The sequence below is a fragment of the Nerophis ophidion genome, linkage group LG17 (genome assembly GCF_033978795.1).
Source record: "Nerophis ophidion isolate RoL-2023_Sa linkage group LG17, RoL_Noph_v1.0, whole genome shotgun sequence".
Taxonomy (NCBI): domain Eukaryota; kingdom Metazoa; phylum Chordata; class Actinopteri; order Syngnathiformes; family Syngnathidae; genus Nerophis; species Nerophis ophidion.
The window spans coordinates 12,111,071-12,130,991 of NC_084627.1; the positions used below are offsets into that span (position 1 = coordinate 12,111,071).

Here is a 19,921-nt window from a genome sequence, read left to right on the forward strand (position 1 = left end):
CTATACATATATATATATATCTACATATATGTAGATATATATATATATATTGTATTCTTGCATGCACGTTCTAAATTACACCACTAGAGAGCGCTAGTGAGTATTTATCCTGAGGGAAAAGGCATTGAAAGTTGTTAGTTGACTTTACTCCCCACTCCGCACTTTTTTAACTTCATCGACAATCGAACTCCGATTGTCCTGACTTATGTTTTATGTTCGTCTGCCTTACAATATCGTGTTTATGTGAAAATAAACGACCAAAGTACAATACCTGGATGTCCTCCACCCGGTTTATCCCAGTTCGCGGTGCATTCTGGGATTGGGCATCACAAGTGAGATGTGCGCATGTGCCTGAGTGATGTTCGGGAGCTATGACGTCATGAAGTCCGCCAAGTGTCCACTCGACGCCTGCGAATAAGTACACAAGTACGCACCAGCCTCCTCGCCGCCAGGCTATCATTATATGTTTAAATTTCACGACAATGCATGCAATCAGCGTGACTATTCCGTCTTTTCGCTCAGAGAACAACAACGTCGAGCGAGGATACACGGTGAGTTGTATGTTTGAGTCTCCTTCAGCCCCATTGATGGTTATCACGTAGTCCCTCCGTGCTGTCTTGTCCCACCCGCCACAGCCGTCTAATACCCGCAATTATGTCCACTAGTGTCGTCATTTCACGTCAAATATCTCGCCTTACATTGAACTGAATTACGTTGAAGGCGTGTGACATCACTCCCCGTCATTCCAAACACGGCAAGACGAGTTCGCCTACATATCCCAGAATGCACCGCGACACTGTTTACCCTTACAAAAACAATTGTTTATTATAATACACGGAAATAAAATACTTTTTGTAGCTTAATATGACAATACATGGATATACAGCCGTCTAATACCCGCAATTATGTCCACTAGTGTCGTCATTTCACGTCAAATATCTCGCCTTACATTGAAGTGAATTACATTGAATGCGTGTGACATCACTCCCCGTCATTCCAAACACGGCAGGACGAGTTCGCCTACATATCCCAGGATGCACCGCGACACTGTTTACCCTTGCAAAAACAATTGTTTATTATAATTCACGGAAATAAAATACTTTTTGTAGCTTAATATGACAATACACGGATATAAATTTAATTTTTGTGGTTTATATGATAATGCACCCGAGTAAATATACTTTTTGTAGTTTAAAGGATAATACACAAAATAAAGATACTTTTTGTTGTTTAAATTAGTGGTTCTCAAATGGGGGTACACGTACCCCTGGGGATACTTAAAGTATGCCAAGGGGTACGTGAGATTTAATAAAAATATTCTAAAAAATAGAAAAAATCCTTTATGAATATATTTATTGAATAATATTTCAAGAAAATATAAATGTAAGTTCATATACTGTGAAATGAAATGCAACAATGCAATATTCAGTGTTGACAGCTAGATTTTTTTGTTGACATGTTCCATAAATATTGATGTTAAAGAGTTAGTTTTTTGTGAATAAATGTTTAGAATTAAGTTCATGAATCCAGATGGATCTCTGATACAATCCCCAAAGAGGGCACTTTAAGTTGATGATTACTTCTATGTGTAGAAATCTTTATTAGGGACCGAATGTCCCTTTGAGACAGAGGACCCTATTGAATTTCTAGCGTTTTATTCTTACTTTATTGTTTTTATTCCGCAGCTTTGAGCTGTAATTTGACCCCCTTAACATGCTTCAAAACTCACCAAATTTGACACACACATCAGGACTGGCAAACATTGAGATTTAATCAAAAATCCCAACCTCAAAACTAAAAATTGCGCTTTAGCGCCCCTAGGAAGAAAACAGACAAAACTGCCTGTAACTTCCAGTAAGAATGTCGTAGCGACATGAAACAAAAACCTCTATGTAGGTCTCACTTAGACCTAGATTTCATACACTGACATCCTTCAGCAAAAATCAACAGGATGTTTAAAATTCCCCCTTCAAAACAAACAATTGTAAAAACACTCACCATTGCCTCTTTGAGCTGTAATTTGACCCCCTTAACATGCTTCAAAACTCACCAAACTGGACACACACATCAGGACTGGTGAAAATTGTGATCTAATCAAAAAAACCTAACCCCAAAACTCAAAATTGCGCTCTAGCGCGCCCTAGGGATAAAACACAGACAAAACTCCTGGGAAGAAAACACATACAAAACTGCCTGTAACTTCCAGTAAGAATGTCGTAGCGACATGAAACAAAAACCTCTATGTAGGTCTCACTTAGACCTAGATTTCATACACTGACATCCTGCAGCAAAAATCAACAGGAAGTTTGCAATTCCCCCTTCAAAACAAAAATTTGTAAAAACACTCACCATTGCCTCTTTGAGCTGTAATTTGACCCCCTTAACATGCTGCAAAACTCACCAAACTGGACACACACATCAGGACTGGCGAAAATTGTGATCTAATCAAAAAAACCTAACCCCAAAACTCAAAATTGTGCTCTAGCGCGCCCTAGGGATAAAACACAGACAAAACTCCTGGGAAGAAAACACATACAAAACTGCCTGTAACTTCCAGTAGGAATGTTGTAGCGACATGAAACAAACACCTCTATGTAGGTCTCACTTAGACCTAGATTTCATACACTGACATCCTTCAGCAAAAATCAACAGGAAGTTTGCAATTCCCCCTTCAAAACAAAAATTTGTAAAAACACTCACCATTGCCTCTTTGAGCTGTAATTTGACCCCCTTAACATGCTGCAAAACTCACCAAACTGGACACACACATCAGGACTGGCGAAAATTGTGATCTAATCAAAAAAACCTAACCCCAAAACTCAAAATTGCGCTTTAGCACGCCCTAGGAATAAAACACAGACAAAACTTCTCCTAGGAAGAAAACACATTCAAAACTGCCTGTAACTTCCAGTAGGAATGTCGTAGCGACATGAAACAAAAACCTATATGTAGGTCTCACTTAGACCTAGATTTCATATACTGACATCCTTCAGCAAAAATCGACAGGAAGTTTGCAATTCCCCCTTCAAAACAAAAGTTTTGTAAAAACACTCACCTTTGCCTCTTTGAGCTGTAATTTGACCCCCTTAACATGCTTCAAAACTCACCAAACTGGGCACACACATCAGGACTGGCGAAAATTGTGATCTAATCAAAAAAACCTAACCCCAAAACTCAAAATTGCGCTCCAGCGCGCCCTAGGAATAAAACACAGACAAAACTGCCTGTAACTTCCAGTAGGAATGTTGTAGCGACATGAAACAAAAACCTCTATGTAGGTCTCACTCAGACCTAGATTTCATACACTGACATCCTTCAGCAAAAATCAGGAAGTTTGCAATTCCCCCTTCAAAACAAAAGTTTTGTAAAAACACTCACCTTTGCCTCTTTGAGCTGTAATCCGACCCCCTTAACATGCTTCAAAACTCACCAAACTGGACACACACATCAGGACTGGTGAAAATTGTGATCTAATCAAAAAAACCTAACCCCAAAACTCAAAATTGCGCTTTAGCACACCCTAGGAATAAAACACAGACAACACTTTTCCTAGGAAGAAAACACACACAAAACTGCCTGTAACATCCAGTAGGAATGTCGTAGCGACATGAAACAAAAACCTCTATGTAGGTCTCACTCAGACCTACATTTCATACACTGACATCCTTCAGCAAAAATCAGGAAGTTTGCAATTCCCCCTTCAAAACAAAAGTTTTGTAAAAACACTCACCTTTGCCTCTTTGAGCTGTAATTTGACCCCTTTAACATGCTTCAAAACTCACCAAACTGGACACACACATCAGGACTGGCGAAAATTGTGATCTAATAAAAAAAAAAACCTAACTCCAAAACTCAAAATTGCGCTGTAGCGCGCCCTAGGAAGAAAACACATACAAAACTGCCTGTAACTTCCAGTAGGAATGTTGTAGCGACATGAAACAAACACCTCTATGTAGGTCTCACTTAGACCTAGATTTCATACACTGACATCCTTCAGCAAAAATCAACAGGAAGTTTGCAATTCCCCCTTCAAAACAAAAATTTGTAAAAACACTCACCATTGCCTCTTTGAGCTGTAATTTGACCCCCTTAACATGCTGCAAAACTCACCAAACTGGACACACACATCAGGACTGGCGAAAATTGTGATCTAATCAAAAAAACCTAACCCCAAAACTCAAAATTGCGCTTTAGCACGCCCTAGGAATAAAACACAGACAAAACTTCTCCTAGGAAGAAAACACATTCAAAACTGCCTGTAACTTCCAGTAGGAATGTCGTAGCGACATGAAACAAAAACCTATATGTAGGTCTCACTTAGACCTAGATTTCATATACTGACATCCTTCAGCAAAAATCGACAGGAAGTTTGCAATTCCCCCTTCAAAACAAAAGTTTTGTAAAAACACTCACCTTTGCCTCTTTGAGCTGTAATTTGACCCCCTTAACATGCTTCAAAACTCACCAAACTGGGCACACACATCAGGACTGGCGAAAATTGTGATCTAATCAAAAAAACCTAACCCCAAAACTCAAAATTGCGCTCCAGCGCGCCCTAGGAATAAAACACAGACAAAACTGCCTGTAACTTCCAGTAGGAATGTTGTAGCGACATGAAACAAAAACCTCTATGTAGGTCTCACTCAGACCTAGATTTCATACACTGACATCCTTCAGCAAAAATCAGGAAGTTTGCAATTCCCCCTTCAAAACAAAAGTTTTGTAAAAACACTCACCTTTGCCTCTTTGAGCTGTAATCCGACCCCCTTAACATGCTTCAAAACTCACCAAACTGGACACACACATCAGGACTGGTGAAAATTGTGATCTAATCAAAAAAACCTAACCCCAAAACTCAAAATTGCGCTTTAGCACACCCTAGGAATAAAACACAGACAACACTTTTCCTAGGAAGAAAACACACACAAAACTGCCTGTAACATCCAGTAGGAATGTCGTAGCGACATGAAACAAAAACCTCTATGTAGGTCTCACTCAGACCTACATTTCATACACTGACATCCTTCAGCAAAAATCAGGAAGTTTGCAATTCCCCCTTCAAAACAAAAGTTTTGTAAAAACACTCACCTTTGCCTCTTTGAGCTGTAATTTGACCCCTTTAACATGCTTCAAAACTCACCAAACTGGACACACACATCAGGACTGGCGAAAATTGTGATCTAATAAAAAAAAAAACCTAACTCCAAAACTCAAAATTGCGCTGTAGCGCGCCCTAGGAATAAAACACAGACAAAACTGCCTGTAACTTCCAGTAGGAATGTTGTAGCGACATGAAACAAACACCTCTATGTAGGTCTCACTTAGACCTAGATTTCATAAACTGACATCCTTCAGCAAAAATCAACAGGAAGTTTGCAATTCCCCCTTCAAAACAAAAGTTTTGTAAAAACCGGTCACCTTTGCCTCTTTGAGCTGTAATTTGACCCCCTTAACATGCTTCAAAACTCACCAAACTGGACACACACATCAGGACTGGCGAAAATTGTGATCTAATCAAAAAAACCTAACCCCAAAACTCAAAGTTGCGCTCTAGCGCGCCCTAGGAATAAAACGCAGACAAAACTTCTCCTAGGAAGAAAACACATACAAAACTGCCTGTAACTTCCAGTAGGAATGTCGTGGCGACATGAAACAAAAACCTCTATGTAGGTCTCACTCAGACCTACATTACATACACTGACATCCTTCAGCAAAAATCAGGAAGTTTGCAATTCCCCCTTCAAAACAAAAGTTTTGTAAAAACACTCACCTTTGCCTCTTTGAGCTGTAATTTGACCCCTTTAACATGCTTCAAAACTCACCAAACTGGACACACACATCAGGACTGGCGAAAATTGTGATCTAATAAAAAAAAAAACCTAACTCCAAAACTCAAAATTGCGCTGTAGCGCGCCCTAGGAATAAAACACAGACAAAACTGCCTATAACTTCCAGTAGGAATGTTTTAGCAACATCAAACAAAAACCTCTATGTAGGTCTCACTCAGACCTAGATTTCATACACTGACATCCTTCAGCAAAAATCAACAGGAAGTTTGCAATTCCCCCTTCAAAACAAAAGTTTTGTAAAAACCGGTCACCTTTTTTCAAACATGATCTCCTCTGAGCGAGGGTACTTGAATTAAAATAATGTTCACAGGGGATACATCACTGCAAAAAAGGTTGAGAACCAATGGTTTGAATAATACACCAAAATAAAGATACTTTTTGTAGGAAGCCGGCTTCCTCCCACCTCCAAAAACATGCACCTGGGGATAGGTTGATTGGCAAGACTAAATTGGCCCTAGTGTGTGAATGTTGTCTGTCTATCTGTGTTGGCCCTGCGATGAGGTGGCGACTTGTCCAGGGTGTCTGGATGGATGTAAATGGATGGATGGACAAGAAATGCTCTTCAGTGTGTTGACCTTCATTATATTCAGTGTTTGACACTGGATTTACAGGGTGTGTGTGGGGTGGAGGGAGATAGGAAAGAGAGGAAGTTGTTGTCCATATGTTTCCTCCTATAATCACTGACGCATCAACAATGTGGATCTTGACATCCCCACCCCAACCCCCCCTTCCCGCAATGGTTCCTCTTTTAGGTGTTCAGAGTGGACGTGCTGATGAGCGGAAGGCAACACAGCGTGGAGAAACGCTACAGTGAATTCTACACCTTACATAAAATGGTGAGACGTGACATCGCCAAGTTGCTAGTGTGTTTTAATGATATGATTATATAGTAATCATGATAATTGCCCTCCACTTAGTTAGGGCTGGGCGATATGGCCTTTTTTTTAATATCTCGATATTTTTAGGCCGTATCGCGATACAATATACCACGGGGTAGGGAACCTATGGCTTTAGAGCCAGATGTGGCTCTTTCGATGACTGCATCTGGCTCTCGGATAAATCTGAGCTGACATTGCTTAACACAATAAGTAATGAATAATTCCACTTGTAATCAAAGTGTTAAAAATAACGATTAAAATAGAAAACATGCTCTTGCATTTGAATCCATCCGTCCTTTTTTCTACCGCACTTATTCAAGAAGTTGCATTAAGGGTAAGAAGTGATTTATTTAATGTGGGTTAGTTTAGGGCTTGCTCTCCTGGGGGTTCTTCAGACCACCAAGCACCGACATGAGAGCCCGTTTCAGGGTTACAATATTTTTTATTTTTCAATAAGTCTCTTAGTTGGTTTCCAGCAATTGTCTTTTTCTTTCGTTCACGCTCGCGCTCTGGCTCCAGCTCCATCCCCGTCTCTACTCCTGGCTGCTGCTTATAAACAGAGCGACAGGGGATGAGATAACAAGGCCCAGGTGGGCCATCTACGCACCTGTCGCTGATTTCGAGGCTGGTCCTGGCAACACCCAGCTTTGAAGTGAAGTGAATTATATTTATATAGCGCTTTTCTCTAGTGACTCAAAGCGCTTTACATAGTGACACCCAATATCTAAGTTACATTTAAACCACGGTGGCAGAGGGGTTAGTGCGTCTGCCTCACAATACGAAGTTCCTGCAGTCCTGGGTTCAAATCTAGGCTCGGGATCTTTCTGTGTGGAGTTTGCATGTTCTCCCCGTGACTGCGTGGGTTCCCTCCGGGTACTCCGGCTTCCTCCCACTTCCAAAGACATGCACCTGGGGATAGGTTGATTGGCAACACTAAATTGGCCCTAGTGTGTGAATGTGAGTGTGAATGTTGTCTGTCTATCTGTGTTGGCCCTGCGATGAGGTGGCGACTTGTCCAGGGTGTACCCTGCCTTCCGCCCGATTGTAGCTGAGATAGGCGCCAGCGCCCCCCGCGACCCCGAAAAGGAATAAGCGGTAGAAAATGGATGGATGGATGGATGGATGGATAGCGCTTTTCTCTAGTGACTCAAAGCGCTTTACATAGTGACACCCAATATCTAAGTTACATTTAAACCAGTGTGGGTGGCACTGGGAGCAGGTGGGTAAAGTGTCTTGCCCAAGGACACAACGGCAGTGACTAGAATGGCACAAGCGGGAATCGAACCTGCAACCCCCAAGTTGCTGGCACAGCCACTCTACCAACCGAGCTATACCGCCCACATACCTTTGCTACAGGCCCGCAGGCCACGCCCCCTCACAGTTAGCTTCAGAATAACAATGTTATTACAAAGAATAAGAGACCTGTTATACTCTATGTTGGTCTTACTTAAAAATGCACACGGTTAGTCGTGTTCAGTGCTAAAAAATATTTTATGGCTCTTACGGAAATACATTTTTAAATATTTGGATTCTTGGCTCTCGCAGCCAAAAAGGTTCCCGACCCCTGCACTATACAGTATATATATCTCCATATTTTTGCCTTAGCCTTGAATGAACACTTAATGCTTATAATCACAGCAGTATGATGAAAATGTGAAATTCCATTATGTTTTCAAGGTGGTGTGTCATAATGTTTTTACCATCCAATAAGACATTATTGTGAGGTTTTTGTATAAGTGTTTTTCTTTAAAATTTGGCCATCCGAGTCAAAATAATTGCCCAGGCCTGGACGAACATGACCCCATTAAAAAAAAAAAAAGTAATTTTAATTGAGCTTGGTTCAGTGTCGGGTCTAACCCGGGTCCTTCTTTTTTCCAGCTGAAAAAGAGCATCAAACCGCCTGAGATCCCTTCCAAACATATCAGAAACTGGGTTCCCAAAGTGCTGGAGCAGAGAAGACATGGTCTGGAGTTTTACCTGCAGGTACACGCCTTATCACTCTTTTAGACTTCCTTTTATTGTCATTCCAATGTGAACTTTGCAGTACAGATAAGACGTACATTTCCCTGCATTAGCTCATGTTAGTGCAGGATAAAAGAGCAATAAGGTGCAGATGTAAACATTTATATCTATATAATAATTTTTGGAAATGTTAGCTCATTTGGAATTTGATGCCTGCAACATGTTTAGAAAAAAGTAGCAAAAAAGACTGAGAAAGTTGAGGAATGCTCATCAAACACTTATTTGGAACAACCCACAGGTAAACAAGCTAATTGGGAACAGGTGGGTGCCATGATTGGGTATAAAAGCAGCTTCTATGAAATGCTCAGTCATTCACAAACAAGGACGGGGCGAGGGTCACCACTTTGTCAACAAATGCGTGAGCAAATTTGTTTAAGAACAACATTTCTCAACGAGCTATTACGAGACATTTAGGCATTTCACCATCTATGGTCTGTAAAATCATCAAAAGGTTCAGAGAATCTGGAGAAATCACTGCAATGCCCGTGACTTTAGATCCCTCTGGCAGTACACCATCAAAAAGCAACATCAGTGTGTAAAGGATATCACCACGTGGGATCAGGAACACTTCAGAAAACCACCGTCAGTAACTACAGTTGGTTGCTACATCTGCAAGTGCAAGTTAAAACTCTACTATGCAAAGCGAAAGCTATTTATCAACAACACCCAGAAACGCAGCCGGCTTCGCTGGACCCCAAGCTCATCTAAGATGGACTGATGTAAAGTGGAAAAGTGTTCTGACGAGTTCACATTTCTAATTTTTGGGGGAAACTGGAGGAAAAGAACCAACCATACTATTATAAGTGCAAAGTTGAAAATCCAGCATCTGTAAATGGTAAATGGGTTGTACTTGTATAGCGCTTTTTTACCTTTTTTTAAGGAACTCAAAGCACTTTGACACTATTTCCACATTCACCCATTCACACACTGATGGCGGGAGCAGCCATGCACGGCGCTAACCAGGACCCATCAGGAGCAAGGGTGAAGTGTCTTGCTCAAGGACACAACGGACGTGACTCGGATGGTAGAAGGTGGAGATCGAACCAATAACCCTCAGATTGCTGGCACGGTCACTCTCCAAACTTCGCTACGCCGTCCCCCAGCTTTTTATCAACAACACCCAGAAAAGCTTAGTGGACTGATGCAAAGTGGAGAAGGGTTATGTGGTCTGACGAGTCCACATTTCTAATTTTTGGGGGAAACTGGAGGAAAAGAAGCATCCAGACTATTATAAGTGCAAAGTTGAAAATCCAGCATCTGTAAATGGGTTGTACTTGTATAGCGCTTTTCTACCTTTTTTTAAGGAACTCAAAGCGCTTTGACACTATTTCCGCATTCACCCATTCACACACTGATGGCGGGAGCTGCCATGCACGGCGCTAACCAGGACCCATCAGGAGCAAGGGTGAAGTGTCTTGCTCAAGGACACAACGGACGTGACTCGGATGGTAGAAGGTGGAGATCGAACCAATAACCCTCAGATTGCTGGCACGGCCACTCTCCAAACTTCGCTACGCCGTCCCCTAACTTTTTATCAACAACACCCAGAAAAGCTAAGATGGACTAATGCAAGGTGGAGAAGCGTTATGTGGTCTGACGAGTCCACATTTCTAATTTTTGGGGGAAACTGGAGGAAAAGAACCATTCAGACTTTTATAGGTGCAAAGTGTAAAAGCCAGCATGTGTGATGGTATGGGAGTGTATCCGTGCCCAAGGCTTGGGTAACTTTCACATCTGTGAAGGCACCATTAATGCTGAAAGGTACGTACAGGTTTTGGAGCAACATATGTTGCCATCCGAGCGACGTCTTTTTCATGGACGCCCCTGCTTATTTCGGCAAGACGACGCCATGCCACACAAGATTACAATCACAGCATTTAAACAGAGCGTTGTTGAACGTTTTTTTTTTGCATTGTTAGCTACCACAAAGTACCAGTTTGCCACTATTCACACCCCACAGAAAAGGGAAAGACGTGTCCGTGTCTCAGGTAGGGATTATGGATGATGTCGTGCCCAACACTCCAAAATTAAATTAGATTAGATTAGATTAGATAGTACTTTATTTATTCCGTCAGGAGAGTTCCTTCAGGAAAATTACAATTTTCAGCACAATCCCATTCAAGATCAGACAAACATTACAGGGAGACAGAACAGGATCGCTGACGGGTCTGCCGGCTTCCAGCGCCCCTTACAAAAAAGATGACATACAGGTAAACAAGGGGGAGGGGGATAGAAGATTAAAATAAAATTTAAAAAATCGTTCCCAAAAATGTTCCCAGCGTAGAGCGGGTGTGGTACGTGAGGATCAAAGTGTCACACAACATAACAATGCTGCAATTTGTTCTGGTCCAGACTATAATTATGGAGAACGAGGTTCTTCCAAAGATATTCCTGGACTTCCTCAATCTGCGCCATTTCCCCTCCTTGCCAAAAACCGAGAGCTGCGGGTAAGCCGAGACCGCGGAGCTTTATTTACCAGAAGGTTCTATGTCTGACTCCCCATTCCCCTTCCTTCCCAGGTCCTTTGATACCGACTCCATGGAATCCAGGTGACTCATTTTGCAAGTGACTTTTCCTGGCTTAAGTGTGCTAAAAATAAACTTTTTCTATTTTTTTGTTTTGTGTCAGCAAACTGTCGCACCAGCCGGTCATGGTGTTTCTGAACGACCCCTACCTGCGGCCCCACCCCCACGGTGAGTGCAGGACACAACATTAGGTACACGGCTTTGCCTGGGACCAGGGGTGTCCAAACTTTTTCCACTGAGGGCCGCACACTGAAAAATCAACGCGAGCGGGGCCCATTTTGATATTATTTTATTTCAAAAACCAATACAATATCCATCCATCCATTTTCTACTGTTTATTCCCTTCGGGGTCGCGGGGGGCGCTGGCGCCTATCTCAGCTACAATCGGGCGGAAGGCGGGGTACACCCTGGACAAGTCGCCACCTCATCGCAGGGCCAACACAGATAGACAGACAACATTCAATTTTAGTGTTGCCAATCAACCTATCCCCAGGTGCATGTTTTTGGAAGTGGGAGGAAGCCGGAGTACCCGGAGGGAACGCACCCAGTCACGGGGAGAACATGCAAACTCCACACAGAAAGATCCCCAGCCTGGATTTGAACCCAGGACTGCAGGAACTTCGTATTGTGAGGCAGACGCACTAACCCCTCTGCCACCGTGAAGCCCACCAATACAATATATGTGTAAAAATATACATTTAGGCCTCCACTCAGGCTTGGGACCCCACAAATTTTGGTCAAAAAAATATTTAAAATGTGTCATTATTTTGTATTATTGTTATTCAAGGTTTAAATCTCTAGAGCAGGGGTCACCAACGCGGTGCCCGTAAGGACCAGATGAGTCGCCCGCTGGCTTGTTCTAAAAATAGCTCAAATAGCAGCACTTACCAGTGAGCTGCCTCTATTTTTTAAATTGTATTTATTTACTAGCAAGCTGGTCTCGCTTTGCTGGACATTTTTAATTCTAAGAGAGACAAAACTCAAATAGAATTTGGAAATCCAAGAAAATATTTTAAAGATTTGGTCTTCACTTGTTTAAATAAAGACAATTTGAGAAAAAATACAACCTTAAAAATGATTTTCGGATTTTTAAACACATATACCTTTTTACCTTTTAAATTCCTTCCTCTTCTTTCCTGACAATTTATATCAATGTTCAAGTATTTTTTTTTTTTTATTGTAAAGAATTAATGTCATTTTTCATTTCAGCTTCTGTTTTTTTGACAAAGAATATTTGTGAAATTTTTCTTCAAACTTATTGTGATTAAAATTCCCAAAAATTATTCTGGCAAATCTATAAAATATTTAGAGTCAAATGTAAATCTTATTTCAAGTTCCTTTGAATTTCTTTTAAAATTTTTGTTCTGGAAAATCTAGAAGAAATAATGATTTGTCTTTGTTAGAAATATAGCTTGGTCCAATTTGTTATATATTCTAACAAAATGCAGGTTGGATTTTAACCTATTTAAAACATGTTCTCAAAATACTAAAATTAATCTTAATCAGGGAAAATTACTAAGGACGTTTCATAAATTCTTTTTTCAATTTTTTCAAAAAGATTCGAATTAGCTCGTTTTTCTCTTCATTTTTTTCGGTTGAATTTGGAATTTTAAAGAGTCGAAATTAAAACTAAACTACGTTTCAAAATTTCATTTTAATTTTTTTCGTGTTTTCTCCTCCTTTAAACCGTTCAATTAAGTGTTTGTTTCATCATTTATTCTCTACAAAAAACCTTCCGTAAAAGAAAAAAAAAAGTACGACGGAATGACAGACATAAATACCCATTTTTTATATATATAGATTAATTTATTAAATTTAAATTGAGCAAATTGGCTATTTCTGGCAATGTATTTAAGGGTGTATCAAACTGGTAGCCCTTCGCATGAATCAGTACCCAAGAAGTAGCTCTTGGTTTCAAAAAGGTTGCTGACCCCTGCTCTAGATCAACATTAGGTCTATCTGTCAATATAACGTTTTTAAAGATTTAAGTTGTATGCTCTTTTTGTCAAAGAAAACCCTGTTTTGTTACGGGGAAAAAAACACAAAATATGCAATAGTTTCCCTCAATAAAACTTTAAAGTGGAATATTTGAGATTATAGAATAATTGGAGCCTTAAAAATGCCATCACATAACACCATTGAATTCAATTTATTATTTTTTTTTTTTAGCAATGACACACACAAAAAAATCGCACTAAAATTATTGGGGATCCAAAAGGGTCCTACTCATTAAAAATAAAAATAAAACATTTTTTCACTGTTTATTTTAAACACAATTGTCTTGAGATCAACTTCAGATCCATCTGTCAATTATAGCTTTTATTGTTATTTATGTTTTTGGTTTGTTCTTAATTAGGCCCTTCTTTACAAAAAAATCATTTTTTGAATATGGCAAAAAACAAAATATGCAACATTTTCACAAAAAAATATCTCAAAGTGGAATATTTAATGTGACATTTATTTTGATTAACTATTATTTTTCTAAAGAAAATAACAGCCTGCATGGCAGCTTTGTGTTATTAGAGTCAACATTGCAACATTTTATTGTCACATTCCACCCGTTTACTCTTTTATACCACTTTTTCTGTTTTTTATTTTTTTAATTTTTAGAATGTGCCTGAGACGATAGAGACGACTATTAGCAAGATCGTCATATTTGTGTGATCATGGTTTTTTAGTTTGCACCAAGTAGGGTTCGTTAGAAAAATTGGGATTCATATCATTTTTCTTTGATTAATCATATGAGGGTAACTTCTAAAAAAATATTACACACACCTTTTATTAATACGCATGTTAAAAGTGCAATTTAAAAAAAAAAAATGAAGGTTGCAGCAAGCAGAAAAATGTCTAAAATACGCATTAGGCCTGTTAAGTGTGTTTTAGCATATTTGCTGGATCCAATTAATATTATTGATAACTCTATTACTAAAATAATTGATAGCTGCAGCCCTATTTTGCAGTGTTATGACTAAGGGGTACAGCAAAATATTGACAAAAAAAAAAGTTAGCATGATTGTATTAGCAGGCTAACATGCTAACAGTTGTGTCAAGTACCAAGTTTTATGGTTCTGAAGTGTTGAGCTGCAAAATTGGCTAAAAAGTTAGCATGTGTCAAGCACCAAATTACAAGACTGGGGTGTTGGGCTTAAAAAATGCGGAAAAAAAGTTAGCATGTTAATGTTAGCATGCTAACCGTTAGCATGACTGGGGTGTTGGGTTGAAAACATGGGGAACATTTTTTGCATGCTAGCAGCTGGCATGTGGCAAGTACCAAGTTATATGGTTCTGAGGTGTTCAGCTGCAAAATTTGCTAAAAAGTTAGCATGTGTCAAGTACCATGTTACCTGACTGTGCTGTTCGGCTGAAAACATGGGGAAAATTTTGCATGTTAGCAGACTAAGAGCTGGCATGTGGCAAGTAGCAAGTTATATGGTTCTGAGGTGTTGAGCTGCAAAATGGGCTAAAAAGTTAGCATGTGTCAAGTACCACGTTACCTGACTGGGGTGTTCGGCTGAAAACATGGGGAAAATTTTGCATGTTAGCATACTAAGAGCTGGCATGTGGCAAGTACCAAGTTATATGGTTCTGAGGTGTTCAGCTGCAAAATTGGCTAAAAAGTTAGCATGTGTCAAGTACCACGTTACCTGACTGGGGTGTTCAGCTGAAAACATGGGAAAAAATTAGCATGTTAGCATGCTAAGAGCTGGGATGTGGTAAGTACCAAGTTATATGGTTCTGAAGTGTTGAGCTGCAAAATTGGCTAAAAAGTTAGCATGTGTCAAGCACCAAGTTACAAGACTGGGGTGTTGGGCTGAAAAAATGCAGAAAAAAGTTAGCATGTTAATGTTAGCATGTTAACCGTTAGCATGACTGGGGTGTTCAGTTGAAAACATGGAACATTTTTTGCATGCTAACAGCTGGCATGTGGCAAGTACCAAGTTATATGGTTCCGAGGTGTTCAGCTGCAAAATTGGCCAAAAAGTTAGCATGTGTCAAGTAACACGTTACCTGACTGGGGTGTTCGGCTGAAAACATGGGGGAAATTTTGCATGTTAGCATGCTAAGAGCTGGCATGTGACAAGTACCAAGTTATATGGTTCTGATGTGTTCAGCTGCAAAATTGGCGAAAAAGTTAGCATGTGTCAAGTAACACGTTACAAGACTCGGGTGTTCAGCTGAAAACATGGGAAAAAATTAGCATGTTAGCATGCTAAGAGCTGGCATGTGGCAAGTACCAAGTTATATGGTTCTGAAGTGTTGAGCTGCAAAATTGGGTAAAAAGTTAGCATGTGTCAAGCACCAAGTTACAAGACTGGGGCGTTGGGCTGAAAAAATGCGGAAAAAAGTTAGCATGTTAATGTTAGCATGTTAACCGTTAGCATGACTGGGGTGTTGGGTTGAAAACATGGGGAACATTTTTTGCATGCTGACAGCTGGCATGTGGCAAGTACCAAGTTATATGTTTCTGATGTGTTCAGCTGCAAAATTGGCTAAAAAGTTAGCATGTGTCAAGTACCACGTTACCTGACTGGGGTGTTCAGCTGAAAACATGGGGAAAATTTAGCATGTTAGCATGCTAAGAGCTGGCATGTGGCAAGTACCAAGTTATATGGTTCTGAGGTGTTGAGCTGCAAAATTGGCTAAAAAGTTAGCATGTGTCAAGCACCAAATTACAAGACTGGGGTGTTGGGCTTAAAAAATGCGGAAAAAAAGTTAGCATGTTAATGTTAGCATGCTAACCGTTAGCATGACTGGGGTGTTTGGTTGAAAACATGGGGACATTTTTTTGCAAGCTTACAGCTGGCATGTGGCAAGTACCAAGTTATATGGTTCTGAGGTGTTCAGCTGCAAAATTGGCTAAAAAGTTAGCATGTGTCAAGTACCACGTTACCTGACTGGGGTGTTCGGCTGAAAACCTGGGGAAAATTTTGCATGTTAGCATACTAAGAGCTGGCATGTGGCAAGTACCAAGTTATATGGTTCTGATGTGTTCAGCTGCAAAATGGGCTAAAAAGTTAGCATGTGTTAAGTACCACGTTACCTGACTGGGGTGTTCGGCTGAAAACATGGGGAAAATTTTGCATGTTAGCATACTAAGAGCTGGCATGTGGCAAGTACCAAGTTATATGGTTCTGAGGTGTTCAGCTGCAAAATGGGCTAAAAAGTTAGCATGTGTCAAGTACCACGTTACCTGACTGGGGTGTTCAGCTGAAAACATGGGGAAAATTTTGCATGTTAGCATACTAAGAGCTGGCATGTGGCAAGTACCAAGTTATATGGTTCTGATGTGTTCAGCTGCAAAATTGGCTAAAAAGTTAGCATGTGTCAAGTACCACGTTACCTGACTGGGGTGTTCGGCTGAAAACATGGGGAAAATTTAGCATGTTAGCTTGCTAAGAGCTGGCATGTGGCAAGTACCAAGTTATATGGTTCTGAAGTGTTGAGCTGCAAAAATGGCAAAAAAGTTAGCATGTGTCAAGTACCACGTTACCTGACTGGGGTGTTCGGCTGAAAACATGGGGAAAATTTAGCATGTTAGCTTGCTAAGAGCTGGCATGTGGCAAGTACCAAGTTATATGGTTCTGAAGTGTTGAGCTGCAAAAATGGCAAAAAAGTTAGCATGTGTCAAGTACCACGTTACAAGACTGAGGTGTTGGGCTGAAAACATGCGGGAAAAAAGTTAGCATGTTAATGTTAGCATGCTAACCGTTAGCATGACTGGGGTGTTCAGCTGAAAACACTGCAAAAAAAAGTTAGCATGCTAGCATGTCAACCTTAGCTAGCCTGCGACTGCAAAATTAGCCAGTAAAATTAGCATTCCAACTGCTAACAGTTAGTATGTGTCACATACTAAGTTATAACTCCAAAGTGTGAGTTAAAAAAAAAAGTAAAATTAGCTAAAAAATAAAATAAAAAGTTAGCATGCTGATGGTGTATAACTAATATTTCTTGTTATTTTCTTCTTTTCAGATGCTTTCTCAAACGTTGTGATCGAAGGCGTCATACATGGAGTTTTCTACGCTGACCTCCAGCCCAGGTAGAACTTCTTGCCCGGACAGAAAGACGCAGCACATTTTAGAGCAACCGAAGCTTACTTGCATCTTAACATATTTTTGCACATTTATCACCGCCGACCTGAGCCAATCAAATCAAAATAAGTTCATTCTAATGTTAAAAACCTCTAAAAGCTTAGTGGCCACATGCGTGGACAGCACCTTTTAGATATTATTTCCAAAATTGTGTACACTACTGAATTGGGGTCTTATGGCCACTTATGTGGACACTTATACTGCCATCTGGTGGTGTCAGAAGAGTATAACATACAATGGAATTTGGAAAAATAAGAATTAGCATGTCACTAAATACGAAGTCCACGTTTGTGTACTTATGGACTAAGTACATCATATCAAAAGATGATTTTTCGTTTTTAATTCTAATTAGGGTCCAATAAGCCGAAATAGCAAAGAGAAATACAACAAAAAAGCATGTAAACAAACAGCTTGGGCCTTAAGAGTAGAAAAGGGGATTTATTTGACGGCAGCTGTGAGAGAACCAGAAGGGAAATGAGGCGTTCAGGGCCTCTTGGGACAACTGCGGAGCTGGTTGAGAGCCCGCCACTCCCTGAAGAAGACCAGCGCCAGGGTCACAGCGGTGAACGCTAGCGGTCTGCCACCGGGAAGGATCATCGGGTTCATTTGGGACGGACTTTGACTTCCACCATGAGATTTTTTTTGTGACACTTGTTCCTCGGCCAGTATGGGACATGTTATTATTATTTCATGAGTTGTGCAATATGAAATCTTTATTTTTAGCCAGTGTATGAAATAACGTCTACCATTTTTATACGCCACCGGACCTCACTAACATCTGCACATTTGCTTTGAATCACTACAAATCCTCAACTCTGCCGTAGATTTGTGGTGTCGCTGTACTGATCGAACCACGTGAAGAGTCGTATTGTGCCATAAAAAGGGATGAAGTATGAAAAGCACTGAGTACATTTTTTTATGATTAAAAAGAATGTCAATGACATGGAAGGATTTTTATTGTGTTTTTATAAAAGTAGAAATGGGAAGTCTTACTCACAGTATGGAGATGTGCAGCAGAAAAACAACAATATTTCCTCAAATCCAGGCTTCAGTTACTATTTTTTCCTCCTGATTAAACAAACCCCATTTCCATGAGTTGAGAAATTGTGTTTGATGTAAATATAAACAGAATACAATGATTTGCAAATCCTTTTCAACCCATATTCAGTTGAATGCACTACAAAGACAACATTTTTATTTTTTTGCAAATAATAATTAACTTAGAATTTCATGGCTGCAACACGTGCCAAAGTAGTTGGGAAAGGGCATGTTCACCACTGTGTTACATCACCTTTTCTTTTAACAACACTCATTAAACGTTTGGGAACTGAGGAAACTAATTGTTGAAGCTTTGAAAGTGGAATTCTTTCCCATTCTTGTTTTATGTAGATCAGGGGTGTGAAACTCAAATACAGAGTGGGCCAAAATTTTAAACTGAACAAAGCCGCGGGCCAAGGTTGAACAAATTAACCTTTTAATAGGGATCCAAACAAGTTTTGCATTGAATATTGAACAAGTGAGACTTATATAACTTTATAGTGACATGCAAAATCCAGTTTCAAATAATACTAATAATTTAAAAAATAGCAATGGCATCCATCCATCCATCCATTTTCTACCGCTTATTCCCATTCGGGGACACGGGGGGCGCTGGCCCCTATCTCAGCTACAATCGGGCGGAAGGCGGAGTACACCCTGGACAAGTCGCCACCTCATCGCAGGGCCAACACAGATAGACAGACAACATCCACACTCACATTCACACACTAGGGCCAATTTAGTGTTGCCAATCAACCTATCCCCAGGTGCATGTCTTTGGAAGTGGGAGGAAGCCGGAGTACCCGGAGGGAACCCACGCAGTCACGGGGAGAACATGCAAACTCCACACAGAAAGATCCCGAGCCTGGATTTGAACCCAGGACTGCAGGACCTTCGTATTGTGAGGCAGACGCACTAACCCCTCTGCCACCGTGAAGCCATGGCATATCAAATCAAATTTAAATACAAATTGAATGCCTCTTTCCTATTTGCAGCCTTCTCAGGTAAATCAAAATAAACTTTTCCCACAGGCTAATAATACATTTTATATTGTAGCGTCCAGGAAGAGGTAGTGCTGCAAGGGATTCTGTGTATTTGTTCTGTTGTGTTACAGTGCGAATGTTCTCCCGAAATTTGCTTGTCATTCTCATTTAGTGTTGGTTCACAGTGTGGCGCATATTTGTAACAGTGTTAAAGTTGTTTATACGGCCACCCTCAGTGTGACCTGTATGGCTGTTGACCAAGCTTGCATTGCATTAGCGTGTGTGTGTAAAAGCCACATATGTCATGTGACTAGGCCGGCACGCTGTTTTTACGTAGGAAAAGCGGACGTGACGAAAGGTTTTAGAGGACGTTTGAGGCAGTGCCTTTAAGGTACGCCCCCAATATTGTTGTCCAGGTGGGAATGGTTGCCCCCTGTGATTTTCATGAGGGGCACTGAAATTTATGGAGTCTCCTTTGAAAATCGGAGACTCCATATGAGTATTAGCGGTGAATGCGGCGCTACAGTGACACTGCCG

At 40.4% G+C, this 19,921-nt stretch overlaps 1 protein-coding gene across 1 annotated transcript; it reads left to right on the forward strand.

Moving 5' to 3' along the window:
- Positions 1 to 349: 349 nt before the first annotated feature.
- LOC133536099 (sorting nexin-24-like) lies at positions 350 to 18,306 on the forward strand. Its single transcript, XM_061876301.1, has 7 exons — positions 350 to 551; positions 6,602 to 6,685; positions 8,606 to 8,710; positions 11,102 to 11,196; positions 11,269 to 11,298; positions 11,378 to 11,442; positions 17,245 to 18,306. Exons 1-7 carry the CDS (start codon positions 483 to 485, stop codon positions 17,313 to 17,315), a joined length of 519 nt encoding a protein of 172 aa, XP_061732285.1. The 5' UTR covers positions 350 to 482; the 3' UTR covers positions 17,316 to 18,306.
- Positions 18,307 to 19,921: the final 1,615 nt, after the last annotated feature.

What these genes read in the sequence shown, in the direction of transcription:
- LOC133536099 (XM_061876301.1), top strand. Translation starts at nt 483, where the DNA reads ATGCATGCAATCAGCGTGACTATTCCGTCTTTTCGCTCAGAGAACAAC. An exon ending in ACGTCGAGCGAGGATACACG is followed by an intron (nt 552 to 6,601) that starts GTGAGTTGTATG and finishes TTCCTCTTTTAG; the next exon opens with GTGTTCAGAGTGGACGTGCT. An exon ending in CCTGCGGCCCCACCCCCACG is followed by an intron (nt 11,443 to 17,244) that starts GTGAGTGCAGGA and finishes TCTTCTTTTCAG; the next exon opens with ATGCTTTCTCAAACGTTGTG.